Source organism: Zootoca vivipara, chromosome 2 (genome assembly GCF_965207765.1).
Source record: "Zootoca vivipara chromosome 2, rZooViv2.hap1.1, whole genome shotgun sequence".
In the NCBI taxonomy this organism is placed as follows: domain Eukaryota; kingdom Metazoa; phylum Chordata; class Lepidosauria; order Squamata; family Lacertidae; genus Zootoca; species Zootoca vivipara.
In genome coordinates this window covers 47920921-47946744 of record NC_142584.1, presented here as the reverse complement: position 1 = coordinate 47946744, position 25824 = coordinate 47920921, and the positions used below count along the sequence as shown (strand labels likewise).

At 45.1% G+C, this 25824-nt stretch overlaps 2 protein-coding genes across 14 annotated transcripts in view; one reads left to right on the top strand and one right to left on the bottom strand.

Annotated features, from left to right (window-relative positions):
* SH3TC2 (SH3 domain and tetratricopeptide repeats 2) overlaps positions 1-8961 on the bottom strand; it is a 45107-nt gene extending 36146 nt beyond the window's left edge. For 2 of the 8 annotated variants that reach the window (XM_088661826.1, XM_035105271.3), the window contains exon 1: positions 8653-8961. Coding sequence is in view for 3 of the 8 variants with exons in the window: in XM_088661823.1 (XP_088517949.1) it covers positions 23-77 (55 nt within the window). In the remaining 5 variants the exon portion in view is untranslated. Of the gene's footprint in view, positions 1-22; positions 1035-8652 lie in introns of those variants that run through there. The other 6 variants (XM_088661825.1, XM_088661827.1, XR_015948101.1 and 3 more) reach the window with 5 other exon arrangements.
* Positions 8962-8990: 29 nt separating this feature from the next.
* ABLIM3 (actin binding LIM protein family member 3) overlaps positions 8991-25824 on the top strand; it is a 171385-nt gene continuing 154551 nt past the window's right edge. For all 6 annotated transcript variants that reach the window (XM_088661834.1, XM_088661832.1, XM_088661833.1 and 3 more), the window contains exons 1-2: positions 8991-9548; positions 15629-15814. The gene's annotated coding sequence lies outside the window, so the exon portion shown is untranslated. The remainder of the gene's footprint in view (positions 9549-15628; positions 15815-25824) is intronic.

Genomic DNA, 25824 nt, shown 5'->3' with positions numbered 1-25824 from the left:
AAAGAGGCTGTGAGCAACTCACCTGTGGACCACAGTGAAAATGTCCTCTGGAAAGGGGCACCAAAGCAGCAGCCCATGTGTCCACCAGCCCATGCAGCCCCAAGGCCAGCAGTTTATCCTTCCTAGCAGACCCGGAACAAGACCAATGCAATCCACCACATCAAAAGTACTCTTGTTAGTCATTGGGGAAACAGCCTCTCAATGCACAATGCATCTTTTGATGGCCGCCCTGCATTTGGGAGGTGGGAGGTGTGGCTGGGCATGTGTCCCAAGAGGCAGCACCGAGCCAGCCTCAACTCTCCCCTGCTCCACTAGTTTGTCACCCCTCCATGTTGCTTCAGATGGTATCTCCAATGCCAGGCGGTACATTCCTGGCATTCTGAGCTTTGGTGGGTGGTGAAGAAAAATCCAGATGTCTCTTGAATGGCTGGTTTGGGTCCTCCTTAAAGACAGGCATGAAAAGCCCACACATCTGCATGGCATAATTTGTGAGTTATGCAAATGAGGTGCACTACTTATGCAAATCAAATCCTCTGCAAATCTAACTGATATAATTTTCAGGAGGTGATCTGCTCCTGCTGTATAAATGGAAACAGCAGGCCAAGAGCTGCAACAGAAACTGATCATCCTAAACCTTTTCACTGTCAGAGCTTTTCTCATTGGTGCTCCTACAACCTCCGTTTCCTCTTCTCTAGCAACCAAAATACATAATCCAAGCTATTGTTCCCCATGGCACTGTATCACAAAACCTCCCACTTCAATCAATAGGAGAATGAGAAATTTACATGAAAAGGTTTGGGTAGAATTTAAAACTCAAAGCAGACCTGTTGAAATCAATAGACTTAACTTAATTGTGTTCATTAATTTCAGGGCCTCTGCTCCAAGTAAAACTATTATCATTGCTATCATTTATGCCCCGCTTTTCTATGTATCATATACCCAAATCAGCATACAGTATAATAAAAGCAATATAAAACAGCATAGCTCATGCAGCATAAATGAAGTGATGGGAAGAGGTGGATAGAAACCAGTCTCAAAAGGCCACTTTTACTGAAAAGCTTTCTGGAATAACAAGAGTGGCAGGGACAAGTGTGTCCCTGTTTGGAGGCTCTTCCTGAACTTGGCTTCTACAATAAAAAAAGACTCCATCCTTCATGAGCACCCACCGTATATGCAGCAATAAGGGCCTCTCTTGGAGAGTTATTGGGTAGACTTATGGTTGATGAAATGGGACAGTTCTTGACGTATCTCAGTCCCTGCCCACTTGGAACTCAATGCAGGTGGTAGATGATGGGTGAAAAAGGTCCATTCTCTTGGCTCCAGATACTGTAACACCCTAGCAGCTACATTCTGGGGGAACCAAAGCTACCTGACTGTCTTCAAGGTCAGCCCTGCATAAAGTGCACACTAGCCCAACATGACTCACAGGAGCCAGATGTGACTTATCCAAGAATGGGTGCAGTTGGCATAATAGGTGAAATTAGTCCAAGTCACCACTGTCTACCCACTCCTGGACAGCTGGGAGTGGTGGATCCTGAAGCATCTGTGACGGGTATAGGGCTCCGTTGAGTTGTTTATGACTCAATTAGGAGCCTCTGATTATCGCCCGGCGCGCTTCCTCTCCGCTTCTCTGCTTCCGTAGAACCGGGCTGGCATTAAAGCACACACACAGCAGAGTTCTTCTTCTCACACAGCGAAAGCTTGTATAGCCGTTGGATAAAAAGCCTCTTAAGAACACACAGAGTCCAAAGTGTTCTAATAACTACTTAAGTTTATTCTAGAGAGAAAATAACAAACAACCTGGTGAGAGCGCAGACATCTTGCGACCGTCTCCCAGGCAGAAACGAAACCAACTGCTACATACAGAAACACTTCTGGTACATTCTGTAACATGATCTTCCTCAGTGGTCAGGTGCTACAGTACACAGTTAACTCTTTAGTTACTTGTTACTCATCACACCCCCTCTCACCTGAACACTGGGGATAGCGGGTATCCAAACTTACCCCAAAACCAACCCTTCACAGAATTCCCCATGCCGTTGGAAACTCAAGGGTTTTGTGAACCCATCTGCTAGGTTCTCTTGACTTGGACAATACCTCAACTTCACCAAGCCTACCTGTATGCTCTGACATACGTTTCGGAAGCGGATGTCTAAGTGTTTGGTTCTGGCTTTGAACTGTCCAGACTCCGCCAGTCTCAAAGATGGTTGATTGTCGCCCCAAACAGTGATGGGCTGGCTACAATCACCCCAGATTTCCTGGACCAAACATCTGTAGTACTCCAATTCAGTGCATGTCGCAGACAACGCACAGAATTCGGCTTCCGTGGAAGACATTGCTATTAGGCTTTGCCTGCGCGACCGCCAACCAATCAGGGCATTTCCAAACTTGACTAACAAACCAGTCACTGACTTCCTGTCCTCCTGATTGGCCCAATCAGCATCTGCAAAACAAGTGAGTTGTGGCTCACCTTGCGCTGACATCTCCAAACAATATTCTTTGGTCTCCTGCAAATACCTAAGCACTCTCTTAATGCCATTCCAAGCATGCACGCTAGGTTTCGATGCTTCTCTACTGAGCAAATTGACTGCAAAAGCAATATCTGGTCTGCTCCATTGTGACAAATACAACAGACTCCCTAGCGCTGACTGAAACACTTCAGGACTCTCAAACGCTACTTTGTCCTTCACTTGTGACTCTTTCACAAAGTTTGTCTCCATGGGTGTTCTGACCCCTTTACAATCAGACATTCTGAACTTCTCAAGCAAATGTTCAATCTTGCCTTTCTGACTGAGCAAAAAACTTCCATCCTCAGTTCTGTCTATCTGCACACCTAGATAAACATTCACTGCACCTAGATTCTTGATTTTGAACCTCTTGCCTAGCTCTTTTGCAAACTTCTGCACTTGCATCTGGCTCTTTGCTAAGCAGATCAAGTCATCTACATAGACAAGCAACAGTTCTTGCTGTTCTCCTTCACCTCTGAGATACAGACAACTGTCAGCTAGACTCTTCCTGAAACCTAGGCTCTTCAAAACAGAATCAAGACATGAATTCCAATTTTTAGCGGATTGCTTCAGACCGTAGATCGACTTGTGCAGCTTCCACACCTGACCTGGCACGTCACTCTCAAACCCTGGAGGAGGTAACATGTACAACTCCTCCTGGAGGTCAGAGTTCAAATAAGCGGTGTCCACATCAAAGTGGTTGACCACTAGGCCTCTCTGCGCTGCAGTCGCTAAAAGCATCCTGAAAGATTCCGATCTCGAAGTCGGACTAAAGACATCTGTGTAGTGGATTCCTTTCTTCTGAGTAAAACCTCTAGCCACTAATCTAGCCTTGTACTGAGGCTCTCCAGTCACTGTGGGTTTCAGCCTGTAGACCCACCTACAACTGACTGCTTTCTTACCTTCTGGCAACTGTGTTAGGCTATACACACCAAGAGATTGCATGGATTTCAACTCTTTCTCCATTGCAACTTTCCACTTACTAGCTTCCTCCACTGACAACTGTTGCACCTCTTCAAAGCTTTCAGGCTCACACACTGCTAGGTTCGCCCATACACTGACAGCTGAAAACCTTTCAGGTGGTTTACCTTTCGTGGTGCGTTTTGAACGCCTTGGTCCCACATCTTCCCCCTCTAAATCCGAACTGCTTGTCTCTGACTGTGGCTCTCTCGGACTAGCAGCACTGTCAAGAGACCTACTACGCTTTGCAGCCCCCTCTGGGCTTGCTTTGGGTGAAGTGGGTGACCTACCACGTTTGCTGTACTTCCCAGGCTCGACCTGGGGTGAAGTCGGTGCGCTTCTGACTACTTGCTTCACTTCCCTAGGAGCTACACCACTTGGACCAGCTGCCTGACCTGGATCTGGTCCTGCAGCACCTGGAACTCCAGCATCAGCCACCTGAGTTTCCTCTTCCTGGTCAAAACCCGAAGACCAGTCAAGAAGAACTTCGGGGTTAGCATGAATGCGTCTCCAGCCCTCTTGTTCACAGAACGTAGCACTCCTGCTAATGTGAACCCGGGTTTGGTCCCCCTCTGCTGGTACAAACCTCCAAGCCTTTGAGTTTGGTTCGTAACCACAGAAGATCATTTTTCTGGATCTTGATCCTCCCTTTCTGCGCTTCTGCTTTGGAATTAGAACCCAAGCCTCACACCCAAAAGTTCTGAAATAGTGCACCTTCGGAACTTTGCCATACAACATGTAGTAGGGTGTGTTGTCCACAACTGAATTAAAAGCGCGGTTTGAACAATAATTCACAAATTTATAGCATTCCCATGCGGCAGAATTGCGGATTCAAGGGGACTGCAACCCCATCCAGAACAAGCTGCACACCTCCACCTGAATGGTCAGGTCCTCCTCTTGGGAGAGGGTGGCGCTGTGGTCTAAACCACTGAGCATCTTGGGCTTGCTGATCGGAAGGTTGGCAGTTCAAATCCCTGCAATAGGATGAGCTCCCATTGCTCTGTCCCAGCTCCTGCCAACCTAGCAGTTCCAAAGCATGCCAGTGTGAGTAGATAAATAGCTACCGCTGTGGCAGGAAGGTAAACGGAGTTTCTGTGCGCTCAGCGGCTTCCATCACGGTGTTCCGTTGTGCCAGAAGCGGTTTAGTCATGCTGGCCACATGAACTAGAAAGCTGTCTGTGGACAAACACCAGCTCCCTCGGCCTGAAAGTGAGATGAGTACCACAACCCCATAGTCGCCTTTGACTGGACTTAACCATCCAGAGCCTTTTACCTTTACCTCAGGTCCTCCCCAATGGAATGCATTGTTTCTTATTGGACATTTTATAGCCCTTAGCACCGTTTATAAGCAAGCACCTATCCTTATAAAACAGGAGTGGGGAACCTCAAGCTGGGGGAGGGGGGAATGTGGCCCTCCAGGCCTGTCTATGTGGCCCATAGAACTCTCTCCATGCCACACACCCAAGGGCCATCTTCCCTTATGGGCAGCCATCCAAGTGCCACATATCAGTGGTGGGTGGGGACACAGGCCAAAGTAGACAGAGCAAAAAATGTACCTCGGTACAGTATTATTATTATTAATTAAATTTGTATACCGCCATATGCCTGTAAATCTCAGGGTGGTTCACAACATAAAATCACAATTAAAAAACACACTAAATACATAATAAAAAGAAAGACAACCCAATCACCCCCTCTTTCACAACGCACTTTAAAAGGGCATTGAATGTCAATCAATCAAAGGCCTGGTCAAAGAGGGTATGCTTGCACCTCCCTTTGTCTTCCACTCAGCCAAGCAAGAGGCATTATCAGAATTCAAGGGCCCATTCCAGTCAGGGAAAAATCTTCTGTGGCACAAAGCAAGGCCAGGGAGGAATGTGGCCTAAGGAGAATTCTGAGGGCCAGACAGAGATGTCTGAAGGGCCACATTTGACCCCCAAGCTTGAGGCTCCCCATCTCAGGAAGATAAAACATATTCAAAATCAACTTGAACTTGGGATAGTGTTCTGCCGCCTTTCCTGTCACAACTGAATGCTTATCAGAAGATTTGTCTACATGTAAAACGCTAATTCACCTCAGTGGAGTTCAAGGCATTCAGCCATGGGCTAAAGATAAGAGAATCAAACACACTCAATGGAAAAATAGAAAGTAAAAAAAAGGGAAGAGTGGGGAAGCTGCACTCTCTGCATTGACCCTCTCACCCTCCTTCATTTATAATACTGGATCTGTTCATGATGACCTCTCTCAACTCCTGTCCCGGTCACTACCAGATGAATACAAAACACCTGTTTACATTTTCACCTCAACGAAACCATTGGCCCCCTTATGCAAAAAGCATTCATGGCTTTAGAATTACACCCAGCAGCAGGTAATTCAACAAGCCACAAGCCTCACACAACAACAACAACAACAACAACAACCACTCACCATGAGGGGAGGAGGGGTCACTGCCAGGCCTTGGATTGCCCATTTCTAGGGTCATGAATATGCACAGACTATCTCCATCACACACATATTTTTTACATCTTCCCCACAGCTGCAGGAGGGCTGGATTTTTGCTCCTCACTAGTAAAGCAAGGTAGATTATCCATCCCTATCTAATACACAGCATCCTGGACGCAATTGTGTGGATAGACACAGTATTGCTAGCCAAAAAATATTGTGTGGGGGTGGTAGGGCATAGAGTACCCAGAATTGTGGGTGGTGGTTAGGTACAGCCTCCTCTTTACCCTCACCAATCATCACAAATATGATCCCAATATGTAGGCACATGTTTGTATTGGAATTAGGTAGCTGTCCAAATACATCCTCCAGAGGGGGGACACCTTTATTTAACATAAAATTAGATTTTCCACTGTATATTTTTATTTATTTAGTTATTCATATTAAATTTCTATAACACCCTTTACCCAAAGATTGCAGGATATGTTAGGTTAATTGGATTCTTTGCTGGAAGCCTGATAGGAAGCAAAGCCATGGCCATATAATAAACTGGCCAGGTCTTCTTGCTGTTTTATATTAAAGTTCTTTGCTGCAGTTGTGCACACTGGAAACCTAAGGGCTATTTGTTATATTCTTCTTCTCTATTTGCAAAAGGTAGGAAAGGTACAGAGAAACTGCAAAGAAGCTGTAACATCCAATCAGACCCAAAGTCTGGCAAATAAAGCCAGATTTGGGCAAGGAGTTATAGGGTAAAAAGGTGAAATTCATTAAGAGTCTGGGGCTATTACTGAGCTAGCCAAGGGTCAGAGTGCCTGGAATGAGATAACGGCATGACTCCTGGGCAACATAGCAACCCTTTCTTTTAAAAAATAAAATTTTTATTTATTTTCCAAAAACCAAAAAATAAAAATACAGAAGAAATGAAAAGTAAAAAAGCATGGCAACTCTTCTTAGTGACAGACAGATCCTCTTTTCCTACCACACATTTAACAATATCTCAAGTTTAACAAGTTTGCATAGCTCCACTAGCTCATATGATTCAACTTTTTAATTATGCATATTCATCCCTGTTTATTCAAGAGAAGTTTGTCCAGAGGGGGAAGGGAACTATCCCTGGTGCTTACTTACAATCACGGCTGCCAATTTAGGCCACTGATTTGACTTCCAAGTAAACATGCATAGGATTCTTATGCAAATCACCATTTTACCTGTTTTTGTGTATAAAGGGCTGAAGTCATCCTGAGCCCATATCCTTGGGAGTTCAAGGAGCATGTGGGGATGCTAAGGCTGGAATCCTATGCACATTTACCTGGGAGTAAATTCCAATGAATTCAGTGGGACTTCCTTCTGAGCAGTCATGAACAAGATTCCATTGGCTGACACAAATTAAAGCATTTTGAATCTGATGGATTACCGTAGATAATAATAATAATAATAATAATAATAATAATAATAATAATAATAATAATAATATTATGTACTCCGCCCATCCGGCTGGGTTTCCCCAGCCACTCTGGGCTGCTTCCAACAGAGATTAAAATACATTAAAATATCACACATTAAAAACTTCCCTGCCTTCAGATGTTTTCTAAATGTCAGGTAGTGTTTATCTCTTTGACATCTGATGGGAGGGCATTCCACAGGGCGGGCGCCACTACGGAGAAGGCCCTCTGCCTGGTTCCCTGTAGCTTCGGCACCAGGGGATGGAGAGCAGGCGGGGGAGGGGCTGGTGCGTGTCCCGGGGGCGTGGCAGGCCGCTCATAGGGCATGGTGCCCAGTGCGGGCGGGGGGGGGGCAGCCGTGATGGCACCCCACCGGGATCACGCTGCCGGGGGCAGTGAGCTCCCCCCCCCCCCGCACTCCTCTTCCTCTGCCAGTGCCCAGAAGCCGCTACCACCTCAGTCGCTTCTCCTTCCTTCTCTGGCTGTGGCACTCATGGCAAATACCCCATGGATTCTGCCACCTGAGGCCCTGATCTTCACAACCCTGAAAATTCTTGCAGGAAGGGGAAGGATTCACTCTTTGCATCCCCAATTTCTTGTTCTTCCAGGTAGTGCAATGTTATCCAGTCATGAAAGGTGCATTTTTTTGTGCAGGACTCTGCAGATCCTTCCCATGTGGACTGCACCACCTGCAGCAACTGATATACACAATGCGTATATCAAAGACTGCTCACAGTGAAGGACATCAACACAACTCGGGAGGCCAGCTAAAGCAGTGCTCCAGAACCCTGGAATGCTGGAATCTGTCTTGTGCAGAATCTGACCCATTGGTCCACTTAGCTCAGTATTGCCTGCACTGACTGGCAGCAGCTCTCCAGGATTTCAGACAGGGAACTTTTTCAACCATAAGGACTGAAGCTGGGACCTCCTGCAAGAAAAGCAGGTGCTCTATCACTGCTCTACGGCCCTTCCGAGGAAGAGGGAGGGAGGGAAGGGGAGAGAGAGAGAGAGAGAGGAGCAGCCCGTGATGCAAGCGTAAGACATTCGCTTTCAGAGTCCGGAAGCCGAGAGAGGGGCTCCTCCATTCTTTGTGTCCGCTTTCTCGGTACCGGGCGAGCGCAGGGGGCAGAGCGCGCCACACGGGCGCACACGCTGCCTCCGCCTCCGCGGCTGGCTGCACTGGGAGGCAGCAGGCAAAGCATGCCAGGGAGGGGAGCGAAACGCTGGCTGGGAGGAGGTCTCGGGGAAAAGGTGGGAGCGGGGAGCGAGAAATCAGCAGCGACTAAATGGATGGTACTGACCTGGAGGCTCATCTACAGACGTTCTCTTCGACCCCCCCCCCCCGTTCCCGGCTGGCCCTTCCCCTTCCCAAAGCACCTCGGGCGCGCAATTGGGAAGAGAGGCGAAAGGCGAGGACGGGCGCGAGCAAGCGGGGAAGGGAAACTTGAGAGAAACTGTTCGCGCTGGGGTCCAGCTTCTGCCCCGCCCTGGCGCAAGGAACAGGAATTTCTCCAGAAGGGAGCCTTATCAGCCTTGCTGGTTTCCCAGCAGCGCAGCCGGACGGGGAGGTCAATGGGTTACCCAGGAGCGCAGCTGTAAACACCTCCGGAGAGGGCGGGAGAAAAATAGGGGGGGGGAGGCTGCCCGGCGCAAACTGGAACGGGGCAATAATCAACAGGGTGTTTATCCGCCGCCTCCCCCGCGCACTACCTTACCAAACAATGAGAGCGCGGGAGGGGGGCGCCGCAAGTTTGCGAAGAGGAAACGGGTTGCCAAGTTGTTTACAGCCGCATTGCTGTCCGCTGGCCTGAGACGCTGCCCGCCTTATTTGCTCAAACTACGGTAACTCGTCTGGTCCAGCCACCTGCGCAACTTCACCATTTCTAGGATCTCTCTCTCTCTCTCCTGTGCCCTTGAAAAGAGAGGCATTTCACCGCTGGTTAAACTTCAACTGAGATTTCAGAGCTGCCCTTGCTCCTTGCCACCCGCCTGGAAAGGAAGCAAAGGCAGGGGAGAAGGGAGCGAGCTAGATTCCTGTAGGGCCGGAAGGTTCAACTGTGGCTGGCCATATGTGCTGGACTGCAACTCCCATCAGCCCCAGCCAGCAGGGGCAGTGGTCAGGGAGGGCGGGACGTGGTTTCCAGTCCAGCAATATCTAGAGATAGCCACTGCTGGTGTAAGTGAGTGACCATTTCTGGTAAGTTTCCCTCTTATTCCTTCTTGCCACGGTACGAAGTTAAATGGATTTCCAATTGCTGTTTACTTCCGCATAACGTCTGAATCAGGAGCCTCTGAGTCTGGCCCCGGTGCACTGGATGAGGACCAATAAACGGAGTTTGAAACCTGACAAGACCGGTTTGGTTCCCATGTCTGGGAGGCAGACCAGTTGCCTGTTCTGAATTTGGTCGGACTCTCTCTGAAGGATGAGGTTTATGGTCTTTGGGTGCTCCTAGGTCCATCTTTGTCGCTGGAGAAAGGTTTTTTTTGTTTTTGTTTTTTTGCAGCTAAGGACCTGTTTTTTTTTTTTTCATCTTAGGCTGATTTATGACTACTTAGGTTGTAGGTATGATTTTTCCCCATGTTGTAAGCTGCTCTGAACATGGTTTGAACTGTGGAAAGACGCCATGCAAATAAAATCATGTATATATATGTACAACATCTGTCATGGGCATAGCCAGGATTTTTGTTAGGGAGGCAGGCCTTTTGTGGTGGGGAGAGAACCTCAGTTTGCTATATATTTTATTGATTTTTATTGATGGGGGCTGCCCCCCCCCAGCTGTGCCTATGACAGCTGTGACCATTCCTAGACCACAGTGGGCCAGACACTGGGAATCTCATTACTAGACTACTGCAATATGCTCTATGTAGGGCTGCCCTTTCAATTGGTCTGGAAGCTACACTTAGAGCAGAATATGGCAATAGCAGATAACACTATTGGTGAGAGATCTGCACTGGCAGCCAGTGTGCTACTGGGCCCAAGCTAAGGTGCTGTTGTTGGTTTATAAACCCTAAGCAACTTGGAACCAGTTTGCAGGAGGGACAGCCCCATTCATTTCTGCCCAAGCAGTATGTTTGTCAGCCAAGGCACTTTCCTGATGCCACATGATGCCCACTCTACAACCACCACAAGCAGAGCTCCCTAATGTTGTGGACCTCCCTCCCAATATGCATTAAGCAAGCTTCTTCTGTTTTATCTTTAAGAAGTTTGCTCAAAACAAAACTATCTAACCAAGCCTTCCCTGTAGTAGTAGCAGCAGCTTTGCAGTTCTTTGATTGCTGAACATTTTTTAAAATAATAATTATTTTGTCAAATGTTCATTGTTCATTGCTTGGGGAAAGTGAGCAGCATGGGAATCAGAGAAATAAATAAACTGTGTGTGTGTAAATATGTATAATAGTGTAATCCATAAAAACATAGTGTTGTGAGTTTGCCTGTGAATGGATCTGCCACCATAGTTTTGCCCTAAAATGATGACTGATAAGAGTCTTGGATTTGGTAACATGATGTTAGTATTTCTAAATGGCTGTGTGTGTACTGTCCCCTGCAAGGATAGTTCGCTTGGGGTCATGTTTTACAGAAGTGTGTGGCGTATTGTGAGCAATAGCAGGTGCCAGGGTCCGTTAGCAGTGCTTACCTGATCTCCCTTCTGTGAAGTCACTGCTGTTTACTGGGAGGGGGGGGCAAGGTGTCAGTGAGGTCGGTGCTGCAAAAATACTGGAGATAAATACAGGGCACTCTCTGATCAAGAAACTCAACCAGCTCCTGACCAACTGCCCTGATCTAGCCCGAAAGCTGCTTGACCAGATCTATGACAATGCTGTGAATGATGACCCCTAGGCAATGCTTGAAGGAGCTCTTTACCCAAGCCAATAGGATGTTCCTGCTGGTGCACTTGCACAATGCTGACCTTACCTATTTTGCCTTGCCCCTCCCACTCTCCCTCATGATAAATCACAGTGATTCCACTGCCGGGAGGTCAGGTAAGCACCACGACCACCCCACCTTATCATCCACTACTGATTGTGTTTGAGGAAGAAACAGTAGCTGGCAGTTTTGGAGGAAACAAAGCCGGAGGAGAGAACGCAGAGAGTTCCTAGAAGCAACTAGCTGAAACCGGCAGGGCCACCTTGGAGGCAGCCTCCCACGTTCTCCCTCCTTTCTAGAAGAGCTTGTTTGCCTCTGTTTATTGTTGCCCTGTATTTTTGCAACAAAGAGTCTCCGTGCTCTCTCATCCAAAGAGAAGCAAACCCAGAAGTGCTGTCCCTGGAACTTCTCATCACTCAGAACACATAAACAACATGGCCGATGGATTCACTAGTCAAATACAGAAGAACGTCAGAAGATCCCTGCCGAACCACACTAATGGCTTGCTTAATCTAGTGCCCTGTTCCCACAGTGGCCAACCAAATGCCTCTGGGAAGCACACAAGCAGGGCATGAGGGCAAAAGGCCTCCTCCATGGTTACTCTCCAGCAGCTGTTATTTATGTTAACTTCCAATATTGAAGATAACATAAAGCCATCATGACTAGGAGCCAATGATAGCTTTATCCTCCATGAAGTTGTCTAATCCCATTATGTATGTTCATTCACACATCTCCCTATGAAATCATAAATGCAACCATGCCCAATGCCTCCTGAAAGGCATGCACGTCACAGGAAGGATGCAGAACAATTCTGCCATTAGAAATCTCTACGCATGTTAATTCTGGAATAAATGGTTACTGGGCAATATTTTATGTGATGCAAAATGCTCATTGTCCTTCATGGAGATCCTGAGCTAGACTGTCGATTACATTGCCGGTGGAAACAGGCCTGTTTGTTCAATTTATGGCTCACCTGGCATTCCAACCTTTGGCAGACATTCATTCAAAGGGAATCTGAAGAATGCAACACAGAGTTCATCCAGGGGTGAAACAAGCCTTTATTTCACCCGGGTCAGAGACCCATTTTGGCACATACACACACACACACACCAATTGCATACACACACATACAGGCAGGGAGCCTCAATGCTGCCTCTCTGGAGGCTTCACCCAGGGCAAAAAACCACAGCTAGCTCCCTCACCCTGCCCCATAACTATGGCACTGAGTTCATGATATCCATCAAAGAACATTCTCTTACGACAATACATTTAGCTGCTTGGAAGACTGAGCAGGGTTTTGTTTTTTTGGAGGGGCAGGGAGAGAGGAAATGGGAAGGCTGCTCTTTGCTTGCTTGCTTCGGGGTGGACAGGATTTCCTGGCAGCCTTTAGAAGCCAGGATGCAAGAAGTCCCTGCTGCAGGCATTTTGGCTGGTATTCAAGCCTGCATGGGCAGCATCTTGATGCTACTGCAGGGGTAAAAAGCCAGGGGTAGCCAACAGGGTGCTCTCCAGAGGATGCAAGACGATATAACTCACCTCTTTCCTAACCACTGGGCTGGCCAAGTCAACTGGGGCTGATGGGACTTGGAGTCTTAACAGATATGGAAGGTACCATGTTGGCTACCCCTGGTGCCATGTTGGCCACAACATCTCACTGTACAAATTTGCTACTAATGCGATGGCAGCTTTAGCAATAATACTCAGGATTATAAAGCACTTTGAGAGTTCAGAGCACACACTTTATTTAATTAACCAGCACTCATTACACCCGCCATGACCTCTATCAACCCAAGCAACAATTTAAGAGAGAAGGATCACAGTCTCCTTAACAATCCTCCAAACCCGTATGTTATTCCTCAGGCTCACCTATATTATTGTGACGTTGTTGTTGTTTTTTTAAAAGAAGTATCCCCAGCACATGCTCTCTAAATGCACCTTTTTGTGACAATTTCTCCTTCAGTTAAAATCTAAAATAGTACCCTGATCTTGACTCAGATTGTTCTGGTAAAAAGGAATATCCCCACTGCCCTGTAGCTTCAGCATCTCTCTTCCAATGTGGTAACATCCTCTTTTAGCCAGAGCTTCCTGATGCCACCCATTATTAAAAAATACAGAAGTTCTCACTCCACAATGCATATCACATCCCAGTGCCTTCCTGTTCTTGGGATTCATATGCAAAGGAGCCACTCCTAGCACTACAGGCCTCTTCTTTGGGGGAAATCAAGAAAACATCTGTAAACTGCACTCATTTCCTCTCCAAAGGAGCCAGCCCACAAGAGGCATGCAAGCACAGAAGGAAAAAAAGCCCCAGAGAGCCTTGCCTTTAATGGGATCCAAAGTGCCAACTCCCTTCCATCCAGGAGAAGGGTGGGTTCTTCCAGTGCCTGCTTCTTGCTCCTGGTCTCGATTCCTTGGATGGCAGGAACAGTTCAACGTGGGACTCCCACAGCCTGCCGAAATCTTCCATCTAGTTTTAAAGGGGCAAGGATACCATACGGGTGGGGAATTGCTCCTTGCTGGTTGATTCCCCATCGCTGAAGCAGCAGCTGCCAAGCAGAGGTCACTTCTGCCCCACCTTGTAGCTGCTTTTTTACTCTTGGACTGTGATTTTGTTTTGCTGCTCAGCTTTGCTAGAAATATCCCTATCTTGCATCTTCAACAGTGCTAAGTACCCTTAAATCCATCAATAATGCAGGGTGATCAATGGCCTTTTGATGCAGGTAGAGTGCAGGCATCAACCTGCAGAGCTGGATGTCATAGGCCTTTGTGGAGATGTGGGGCCACACAGGGAGCTGAAAAGGAATTTCAGGGAACCCAGATGTCTCGGGGAGTTGCTAAGGGGGCTAGGGGCTGTGCAGTTTGAGGCCGCTGCTTCAACTGCAGTGCACAGCATTAAAGGGATCTAATATCTGTAAGAGCTATTCCTTAATACTTGGACACAGGACATGGGAAATGCACCTTGACCGCAGCCTAATGTATCTCTCAGACTCACTTTGCCACTCAGTTCCCCCCCCCCCCAGCTAAGTGTTTGTGGGGAGTATAGCACTGAAAGATAATCCAAGCACCTAATTTTTGAGAGTCTGCATGAAATCTGACTTTACCAGAATCTTGTGCTGACTTGAAATGTTTCAGTTTTTAACTTTTATTAAAGCATTTGTATTCTGTGCTCTGTAAAATCAAGGCATCGCCAGCGCTTCTTCAGTAATAAGGGAAAATTATAAATCCAGTGAACAGAATTATGTCTAACCTCTCTCAGTATGGATAGCCTTCCACAACCTGGTGCCCTCCAGATGTGTCCAGTCTTTACAAACATCAGAGTGCATCTCGTGGCCACACGGAGGGAGGCCTTTTCTGCAGTGGCACCAACCCTCTAGAAAACCTTGTGCAATCCAAAATGTGTCAACTGTAACTCACTTTACATACAAATTAAACATTTGTTTGCTCAAGCCTTTAGTTTGAACTGCTCATTATTTTGATTCTGGATTTTTTTTGACAGTATGCATTTTTATTGACAGTATGCATTTTTTGTTTTATCTGTACTGTATTCTAGTCTTGATTTTGTGGCTGAGCAACATTCTGGGAGGAGATTTTCTAGGACTAATGTAAGACTGCGAAGCTGCCTTGTTATTTTTGCTTTGGATGCTACATGTTGTTATATTTATGGAAATATGGCTTTTTGCATGTTACTATATTTTTGTTTTGCCATGTTATAATGAAATTGTTACTATGCTATTGTTTTGCTACATTATTCTGAAATTAATATTATGTTACTGTTTTGCTGCATTATTCTGAAATTGATATTGTGTTACTCTTTTGCTAGGTTATAATGAAATTGTTTTTATGTTATTGTTTTGCTGTGCTATTATCAAAAGTTTTTGTAGTGTTTGTTTGATATGCATCCCTCTTTATTTGCTGTAAACCTTTTTGAGCATGAGTTTTTTGTGTGTGGAAAAACAGTATACAAATAAAATGAATGAGTGAATGAATTTTAAGGGTTTTTTATATTAACTGCTTAGAGATTTTTTTTTAATGTATATATTCCATTGATGAAATAAATAAGCTCCCATCATCCCTAAGCATTGGACATTCTGCCTGTGACTGATGGAGCTGTAGCCTAGCATCATCTGCAGGCGCCAGGCTGGGGAAGACCAGTTTTCACATTTCACTGTCATTGCAAGCAAAATATAACTTGCAGGTGCTTTCTTTTTAGAGGAAGCATCTATAACGCCTGGCCAGTCTCAGCGCAGTTGCCATGGCTCATTTGGAATAATATTCTTATGGTCCATAACAGCAGAAGTGGGTTGAACAAGTCACTCAAGACACATCTCCTAAGGTGGGGGGGGGGGCTTCGTTGCACAGGTAAACAGTTTAAACAGAAGGAGCTAACAGAAAAACCCCATTTGCCCCATTAGGCAGCGGTTCGCAAGAGTCCACAGATCAGAGAGGAGGCTGACCTTTCAAGGAGGAAAATGGGACTGCCTTCTGTTTGCACAAGACAAGCCAGAGGAGAAGAAAATGCTCATTTGTATGGAATCCCTGCCTTGACCTGACCTAGTCAAACAGAATACAAGACTATAATTGCAGCACAGTTAATAAAGGTATAGTTATTTGTATTCCCCTCACCCTAATTTCTACCAGAGCTTGCGGGGGGGAGGACGGACTGTAGTTGCCTAGAAATATACACATTAATTAGTTAATGAGTTTGAAAGCACATAGTGTTGATGCAAGGCTCAGGTTGGTCCATGGCCAAGTGCTACTATGAAACTGCGGTACATACATTAATGTTTCCTAGGTACAGTATCTGCAAAATAATAAATGTTAATGAAACATAGGGAGCCTAGGCTGATGAAAACACAGCAAGGTTATTTTGTTTCACCATGTTTCAAATCACATGTGCTTTCATGGTGCACATCAGTACAATTCAATGTGTTTCCAAGTCACCCACTTTCTGTCCGCACTGTATGGTTTACACCTTCAAGCTGGATTAAAGCTGCTTTGTGGGCGAAAGGCATAAAAATGCAGTATTTTTCAAGAAGCAAACAGGATAGATGTGGGTTGTGGATAATGTCATATGCATAGACTTCACAAACCAGTGGTGGATGCAGAGTAAATGGGTGTGTGTGCATTGCCCTAGACTAGAGTATTCTATTGGTCAGTATTTTGGCCTTCTAAAAGTCTACACACAAAGACTTTGTAGTCACCATTGCGTTAATGTGTTTGAATTGACACTATTGACTGTGAAGATTCTCTAGCACAGAAAAATCAGTGTGACTGACACCGCAAATGCCATAGAATCATAGAGTTGGAAGAGGCCCAGAGGGCCATCTAGTTTGGAGGAATCTTTTTGCCCAACGTGGAACTTGAACCTTGAGATTAAGAGTCACAGGCTCTACTAACTGAGCTATCAAGAACCACCACCACCCGAGCACTGTAAATGGAACCTGATGCATTCACTGGTCTACCTTTTTCCACTCCCTTACACAGACTTCTCTTTCCTCTGAAGTTTGCTTTCTAAATGGACATTAACATTTCAGCAATTCCAGTACATTGTAAAAGAGAACACTCAAGTGTACAATCCTTTGACATTTACTCAGAAGCAAGTTCCACTGTGTCCAGTGGGTCTTATTACCAACTTAGTGTGCACAGGATTTCAGGCAAAATAGATGGTGTATGTCCACTGCAGAATCAATGAAAGAATTGGTTTTTTAAAAAAAATATATTATTTAACAAAATGTATATACCGCTTAACTGTAAATTAAAACCTGTAAACGGTTTACAAATAATATAAAATATACATTTACAATATTTTAGGTGATTTAAAAAAATATAGAATCATGGAATCATAGAATCGTAGAGTTGGAAGGGACACCAAGGGTCTTGTAGTCCAACCCCTGCAATGCAGGAATCTCAGCTAAAGCATCCATGACAAATGGCTGTATATTCATATGCACATATGTGTACATACATACCATATATTCTTATGTACTTACTTGGTGCTCTGTCCTGCATCCAGACATTTCCAGAACAGATGGACAGGAGTCCTTGTGGTGTAGTGCTTAAAAGCAGTAGACTCATAATCTGGTGAACCGGGTTCACGTCTCTGCTCCTCCACATGCAGCTGCTGGGTGATCTTGGGCTAGTCACACTTCTCTGAAGTCTCTCAGCCCCACTCACCTCACAGAGTGTTTGTTGTGGGAGAGGAAGGGAAAGGAGAATGTTAGCCACTTTGAGACTCCTTCCGGTAGTGATAAAGCGGGATATCAAATCCAAACTCCTACTCTTCCTCCTCCTCTTCTTGTAGTAGGTTCATGTGCTTAGTTTAATGTGTGCCCTAGCATCAAATAAAACACCAAATCACCTCAGTCACATTGTTCTCCTGGTGGCTATAGTTCTGTTTAGAGATGGGGGTGCGGGAAATGAATTTGTTCAGTCATAAAAGAGGAATCAGTTGTCAGATTATAAATATCTGGGCCTACAGGGAATGGAAACTGCTTGCAACTTGTTGTTCCCAGATGAAGGCAACTCCTTCCTTTATAAATCCCCAACAGGAATTCTGATCAAGGACTTGATGCAACAACCCTCATTAAAATAACTTAATAAACCTTCATCTCGTTCCCCATATTCTAGGATCCATTGCCAAGTAGTCAAAAGGCCCATTGTTACTGGAATATATGCGGCCGGAATAGGGGGAGGTCCTCTGTACTTTATCTGTGGGTTTCTTTTGGGGAATCTAAATTTTCCACAGTGTCAAACACCTTCTAGCTGGAGGGTTTTGAAAAAAATATCTGCAACACTAATAAACAGGGGTGGAATAGACTTTCTGTTGTTAGAAACATGGGGGGAAAACATTTCAATGAGTGTTTTAATTGGATTTGGGCTGCCTTGCATTAGTTTCCAACTTAACTCCTTCGGTAAAGCACGGAATATTCTATTGTTTGTTTGTTTATGTGTCAATCATCTTAAAATGTTCAGAAACCCCAGACTTAGTCTAAGCTGGCAAAATGACAGTTCTGGAGAAAGGGTTTTTTTAAAAAAGAGTTTTGCTTCCTCTTTTCTGAGTGTCGGGAAGTTGACAGCAGCAGTGAGAACATCAGCTTCCTTTTGAGCAGTGATAACTAGAGATAGAGAAAGCTCATACCAAAATAAAAACTTAGTTGGTCTTTAAGGTGCTGCTGAAGGAATTTTTTTATTTAGAGATGGAGAGTACAGAATTGCTCAGGTGGGGGTGAGGGGTTGCCTTTTCTTGAAATGTGCAGCTTGAATAGGAATCATACAGCTGCAGCCAGGAGGAGTGAAGGCTTTAGTTCTAAGGCAACATCAGGCTCTGCTCCTGCTCTGTCATATCCAAGCATAGAAGCCAGTCTGCTTCAAGGATCTGCTTTCAAGCCACCAACACAGTTTGAAGCAAAGCACCTTCCTTCAAGCTCCCGTTTTCAAGGCATCAGTATGTGGTGGGCTAACAGGAGCTGGATTTAGGGGCAGATGTGTGTGCTGCTAAGCTTGGTGTAGGGTTGCCTTATTTTGAAGAGAATACATTTTCCAGCTTCTATTTTTAACTATGGATCGCTGTGACCAGTGCCAGATTTACATAAAAGCTAAACAAGTTATAGCTTAGGGCCTCTCTCTCTTGGGGGCCCCCCAAAAATTAAAGGAAAAAACTGGATGTACATTTCCAAAATATAAGATAAAAAAATAAAACCTACACACAGCAACAGTCTTCTGTGTTGTGTAGGCTCCTATGATGTAAGTAATGGACCCCGCCTGCTAGCCTGCTCCCTAAAATATCACAGGTTTGCTCATTTCTATATATTTTAATTATTTCACTATTAATATACTTCTTAATTGTATTTCACTATTAATATACTGGTACTTCTTAATTGTATTTCAGTTCAACAGTTGCTTTGGTAAAATGCATATTTTGTTATGTGCAGATATGGCTTTAGATACCTATTAGGTCCATAAATTAGCATATAGCATATATTCAACACAAAAAAAACAGCAACAATTTGTTGTTGACAAAGGACAGCTGGACATATAAAGGGCTTCATTACCTTCAGTAGCTTATGGCCTCATCAAACCTAAATCCTGCCCTGGCTGTGACGACTCTACCCATGAAAGAGAGGATGTGTCCTAGAAAAAGAGGACATATGGCAACCCACTGACTCCTGTCCAGACTATCTACTCAGCTATCCCGTGAGCAGCTGAAACAGTAGAAACAGTTTGTATTCCCCTGTAAAGGTGACACTGACTTACATGACTAACATTGCACCAGCATTTGTATGTGTGTATTTTACAGGAATATTTACAGCATCAGTGCCCATCCAACAAACAGCGAATTTATAAGTGGTCATATGCATGCTTGCATGCAAATGTATCATTATTATTTTTTGTGACAGGGAACAATTACATCCAAAATCATATGTCACTATTGTGAAAAAGGTTGCAATGCATTTTTTTTAACTACGGTATTTGAAAGTAGAACAAGCAAAGGGAAATCCTGAAGCTATTCCTCACATGGGACACCATTTGACCTAAGATCAATGCAGTGGTTATCTGAAGAAGTGTGCATGCATACGAAAGCTCATACCAATGACAAACTTAGTTGGTCTCTAAGGTGCTACTGGAAGGAATTTTTCTATTTTATTTCTATTTTGTTTTGACAGCACACCAACACGGCTACCTGCCTGTAACTAGAGCAGTGGTAGGGGCCAAGGAGGCTTCAAAACCTTTTTTATTACAATTAGCGAGTTCTACAAATAGCTTGGAGGTGGAAGAGGGGTGGGATTTTGTTTAGTTAAACAGAGCAGGGGGTAAAGGTTAAACACCATTCTTGGTCCTTATCTGAATCCCTTCCGCAGGCTCTGCTTTTGAAAAGCAGGAGATGTTGCTTGTGGAGTTCTCATATCACTCCGAGTTTTGCTCTGCATTAATTCTTGAAAGTGGCTGCATGCCACTGTGTCTCTTAAGGTTCCAGCGCACAGGGCTTCTCTTAAAAATGAAAAATGAAAAAAACCCTGTTATAACACTTAGAGGAGCAGACTCTGTTAAGTATCTGTAGTTTGAAACAATAGCATAAGTGTCGTTCTGTATTAGAGGCAGTATGAGTACTGGTTGCTGGGAACTGCAGATGGGGAGACAGTTGTTGTGCTCATGTTCTGCTTGTGGGACTCTGTGTTGAAGATTCATTCCCCATGTCTGCATTCATGGGATTGTTGTCTATCACATGATGATACAGTATACGTTTTTATTCCACAGTGGGAAGTGACGAAGACAGGGTGTTTGTGTTACTGTGTTTCCTGAAAGGGGACTGTTGTCCTTTGTTCTTTCTCTTTGCTGTCTTATGCTAGAGAGAGAGGGAGCCATGTTGCAGTGCTCCATGTATGTTTTATGTAAATAAATGTAGATTAGCCAAATGCTGTGCTACTGAGTTCTGTTATGCTATTGCGCAAACTCTGCAAATCCGTAAGTGTGCTGATGTCAGTTGGCATCAGTCGCTGTGATGTTTGGGCTGGAGAATGCTTTTGAAGCTCCTGAATGATCAACCAGCAGGGAGAGAACATGCCAGTCGGGCATATTTCTCTGCCAAGGTCCTACTTGCGAGTAAGAGATCCTAACACTCTGGTGGGCCTCTGGTTACTGGAGGACATGGGCCTTTGGCCTGATCCAGAAACGTATGCCCCCCCCCAGTGTAGAAGGATGTATGGATCCAGAATTGGCCTCCACAGTCACTTATGCATGGACTCATTGTTTAAACCGTGTTTATGGAAGACAATCTTACTCGGCTATGAGTGATCACAGAAGAAGAAGAAGAAGAAGAAGAAGAAGAAGAAGAAGAAGAAGAAGAAGAAGAAGAAGAAGAAGAAGAAGAAGAAGAAGAAGAAGAAGAAGAAGGCTTGTCTTATGTTCTTATGATAAGACTCAGAAAGGCAGCTAAGCATTGGAACAGCACCATCTATTGGAATAGTGCATCCACCTGTTAGCTGACACTGTTGCTTATATAATCAACGAAGTTTAATCCTGATGACTGACAGCACATTGTCTTAAGTTCCTTGACTAACTGGAGACTTGATTAGAGGAGACTGAGAGGAGATACGATACCAGTCATCTTTTAATATCTAAAGGGCTGTCACATGGAAGATGGAGCAAGCTTGTTTTCTCCTGCTCCAGAAACTAGGACCTGAACCAATGGATTCAAGTTACAAGAAAAGAGATTCTGACTAAACATTAGTAAGAGCTGTTCAACAGTGGAATGGACTCCAATGAGAGGTGATGGATTCACCTTTCATGGATATTTTTAAGCAGAGGTTGGATGGCCATCTGTCATGTATGATCTAGTTGAGATTCGTACATAACAGGGGGTTGGACTAGATGACCCTCAGGGTACTTTCCAACTCTAAAGTTATATGATTTTAACTATTAATAACTGTAAAAATCAACAACTGGTATTGCTTGCCCAAGCCTGGGAGAAAGGGTGGGTATAACTATATTAAATAATAATTTGCAACTAAGAGAACATACATACCGGTAATTCTGAATAACCCAAACTCTCCCTTGTTGATAATTCAAATATCTTTCATAATATTTCACTAATGTTCCATGGAAAAGTTTCACTTAGCCATTTTTAAAAACTCATTTCCCTGGCATAATAAGAAAACATCTTTGCTGAATAACTGCAAGAATAAAAATGAGGGAAATGCCATCTTTCTATATTCTATCCTTCCTTTTAGTCAACAGAGGGCAGCAGATACTTGTGCCAAGCATTTGTTTGGTTACTGCAAACACCTCCAGCACATATGGCTCTCTGTGCCGCAGCATCCTCAGAGATCATAAAAATCATAGCGTTTGCGTACTCAGAAGAATAATGGGGGACAGACCCAGGTAAGACACACTGTGACTTCAGTACATTACAGAACAGGGACTGCCTATAGAACACCATTAATGTTTAAGATGTCAAGAGTTTGAGATTTCTATTAGAGCAAAGAGCACATGTTCATTCTTAGACTGATGCACAGCTATCCAGAGAGAAACAGAAAAATCCGAACAGCAGAATGAGTCAGTCACAGTGAGCAAATTATACCACTTGCTCTGAGGATGCTCCTAGTCTGCTTATTAACACAGACTTCTCGAACTTCTCATCTTTTCCTGGCATATCTGGTACATTTTGAGTGGACAAAAAGTGAAATTATGGTTACCAGTGTTAATGCTGATACCTCAGATCCACAAAGTATTTAGAAAGTCAGGCCTTTGGGGACATCTGAAGCCTGGCAGAGCAATCCAAAACCCCTTTCCCTTGCACTGGGTTGGGGAGGGGGTTTGGATTGGGTGGGGGTGTCCCTCTGCCTAGCCCAGCATTTTGGGCTAAGCTGGCCTCCCTCTGGCTCCCACCAACTGAGATGCACAGCTATCTGAAAGAGCATCACTCTTTCAGTAGGCCACAAATTGTGTGTGGGAGTTCCACTGGTGAGATGTCCATCAGTAGCAGCCAGTGGGAAGACATGTGTCAGGAGTATGGGCAGGAGTCAGGCTCTGGGGCCTGTAGTGCTTTGCAGGACTGGGGCATGCCTCAACTTGTGCTGGAGAAGCAAGGCGTGGCCACACAGGTGAAGTCCTCAGCTTGTGCTGGAGAGGCAAGGAGTAATCACCCAGGTGAGGCCACTTGAGATCTCACTGCACCTGGTGGCAGGAGCTGGGAGGGATAAAAGCCCAGCATTTCCCTTCAGCTCTTTGCCACAGCAACGCTATCCCTGCCTGGTTGCATCTGGCCTCCTGTTCCTTGGACCCTTGCCTTGTTGCTGCCGTGCTTCTTGGACCCCTGCCTCGCCTTCGCCTTGCTCCTGCCCCGTGGACCTTCGCCTTGCTTCTTGTTCCTGGATCCTTCGCCTTGCTCCTTGGACCCTTGCTTCGCCTTCGCCTTGCTCTTGCCCCGTGGACCTTTGCCTTGCTTCTTGTTCCTGGACCCTCGCTTTGCCTTCGCCTTGCTTCGTGCCCCGTGGACCTTCGCCTCTGCCTTCGACCCTGCTTCTTCACCACCATCTTGCCTCTGGTCCTGACGCCCGCTGACCGGACCGTGACAACATGAAGTGAGATGTTCCAGAGGTGGACCAGGGGTGCGGGTCAACCAATCTGGGCCTGATCAGTGTGCCAGCTTCAGGCTGGCATAGAAAACATGAAGCAATGTTTGTATTGCACTCGTAACTTGAACAGGATAGGGCAGCCATTACCAGAGGACAAAAATGAAAACAAACCTCCTCAAAACATCTAGGCTTCACAGATTCTTTAGACAAGGCTAAACTTAGACAGTCATCCAGGAATAATGCATATCTTTCTCAACACTGATTTTAAAGGCCTACCTACATTTATTTAACAAAGTAGTGAGGGGGAAAGAAAAGTCTAGTCCATTTCAAAATAAAAGTTTAAAACTGAATAGTTGGATTGTGCCCTGCCACATCTATACTGCTTGTTCTGAGAAAAAGAGAGGGGAAAAGATTACCTAACCATTTCCAGAGGTGTGTGTTATCAAAGACTAGAAGCAATAAAGCTGGATGAAATCACACAAGTCCTCTATCCTACATGGTTAAAGAGAAAGCATGGCCTCTGTCATGCCTCCTTGACCTGGTGCTCTCGAGATATTGTTGGACTCCAATACCCATCAGCCCCAGATAGCATGGATAATAGTTGGGGCTGATGGGAGTTGTAGTCTAAAATCCTTGGAGGGCAGCAACTTGAAAAATACTGCACTTTGGTGGAATCTTACACACATACAAAAAATGTTCTGAAAATGCATTTTTAAAGCGTTTTTTAAAAATGCATTGAAATTGTCATAAGGCTCACCATCACTATCTAGTGTCACATTGCACATTGCACTTAAAACACACTTAAAACGTTTTATTTGCAGCTGTATAGGCCAGATTTATAGGAAGGTTAGAACTCCTCTCTGAATTTATGGATGGAAAGGTGGGATAAAAATGTAAACATAAAATGATTCGTGACATAGCACAGACTGCATGTGGACAAAAACACTGCACATTGTCTTGGTAACCCCCACAAAAACTCTGCAGCAGACTGTCATTAATATAGACTATGGGGTGAAGAAACAAGTCCCAACATTCAGGAACAAAATAAACCCCAAATCGAGCAGGAATGACTTTGATTTTTAGTTTCTCGGCAAAACAACGAGAGGAACATAAGGAGACTAACAGAGCTCGTGATAAAGTCACTCCAGTAATAATAGAGAAAAATTAAATGTTTGCCAAAACTGTGCTGGGACTACATGTCTGTGTTTTCTTAACAGAGACTCTGCAAAATAGCAGGGTAAACAGCCAAAAGTCTCCTGGAAAGATGAAAGACATATGGTGGTTTCACAAGGATTTTCAGAGCTTAAGAGGAGAATAGTTTGGGTGTACGTGGGGTCATCAATGTGGCAACACAATAGCCCCAGACGCATCTTTTGTCACTCAGCAAGGTCACATGCTCCTCCCAATTATTGACTGGGTGTGTGGACGGGGAGTTGTGGAGTAGGGTGCCTGTTTTTCTCTGTGCTTTGTTGTCTTGGATGTGTGTAGCTGTGCTAGAGGATATTCTGAGCTTCACCAGTTTTTTATCTGTGCACTGGGGTATTTTGTGGTGCCCGTAACAGTTTCTTTCACTTGCAAAGGTGCATAGTCCAAAACTCACCCCTCCAGCTCAAGAACCATTCTTCCAAATTAAGCAACAATATCTTCAGAGGCATCCAAATCTATTCAGCTTGGAACAATTTGGTCTGCCATCTTGTTTCAAATTGACATCCGGCAGTTTCCAAATGTAGATGAAAACGAGCTCTTCCATCTTCAGAACCAGAGTGTCGAGTTTGGCCACGAAAGGTGGCCAATTGCTTAGAGAACAGATGGACAGAAAAACAGACAATCCACTTTCCACAGTATATATTAGACTGGCAGAAAGCACCCTATGTTGCCCAGGAATTGTTAGAAAGCAAAACATACGGAGATTTGTGAAATTTAATGAAATGTAAATGTGTGTGTATTTTCTAAGCCTGTACACAACCCCTCCATCTGATCCAGGTCTGGCCAGGATTTAACCCAGCTGCAGCTCCAAATCATTGTGGGAACCAAGCCTAGGGCAGAAGTCAAAGAAGCAGCTGCATGCATGGAACAAGGCCTGCTTGCACAATAGGAGTTTCCCTCTTCTTCTCCCCCACACCCCCTAAATCTGTTCTAGAGGGTTGGGGGGGGGGAATCTACCCCTAATGTTAAGTCAGCATTTTAAAACCCCAAAGTAAAACATACACCTGGAGAAGTAGGGAACACTGCCAGCCCTTGGATTCTCACTCACTATGCACTGACACAGCCTGCTTCTCTGTAGCATCTGCTTTGGAGAGTGCCAGGTCCTCTTCCTCCAGTGGGGTGTGGCCAGTGGTGAAGCTGCATGCTCCGGCACCAGGGGCAGAGAGCAGACGGGGGCGTGGCTGGCGTGCATCCCGGGGGCGTGGTACGTTGCCCGTGAGGGCATGGCATGCTGCCTGCGGCGGCATGGTACCTGGCATGGTGTGTGTGTGGGGGGGTGAGCAACACATTCAGGGGGTGGCTGCAATGGTACCCCCCTTCCCGATGGT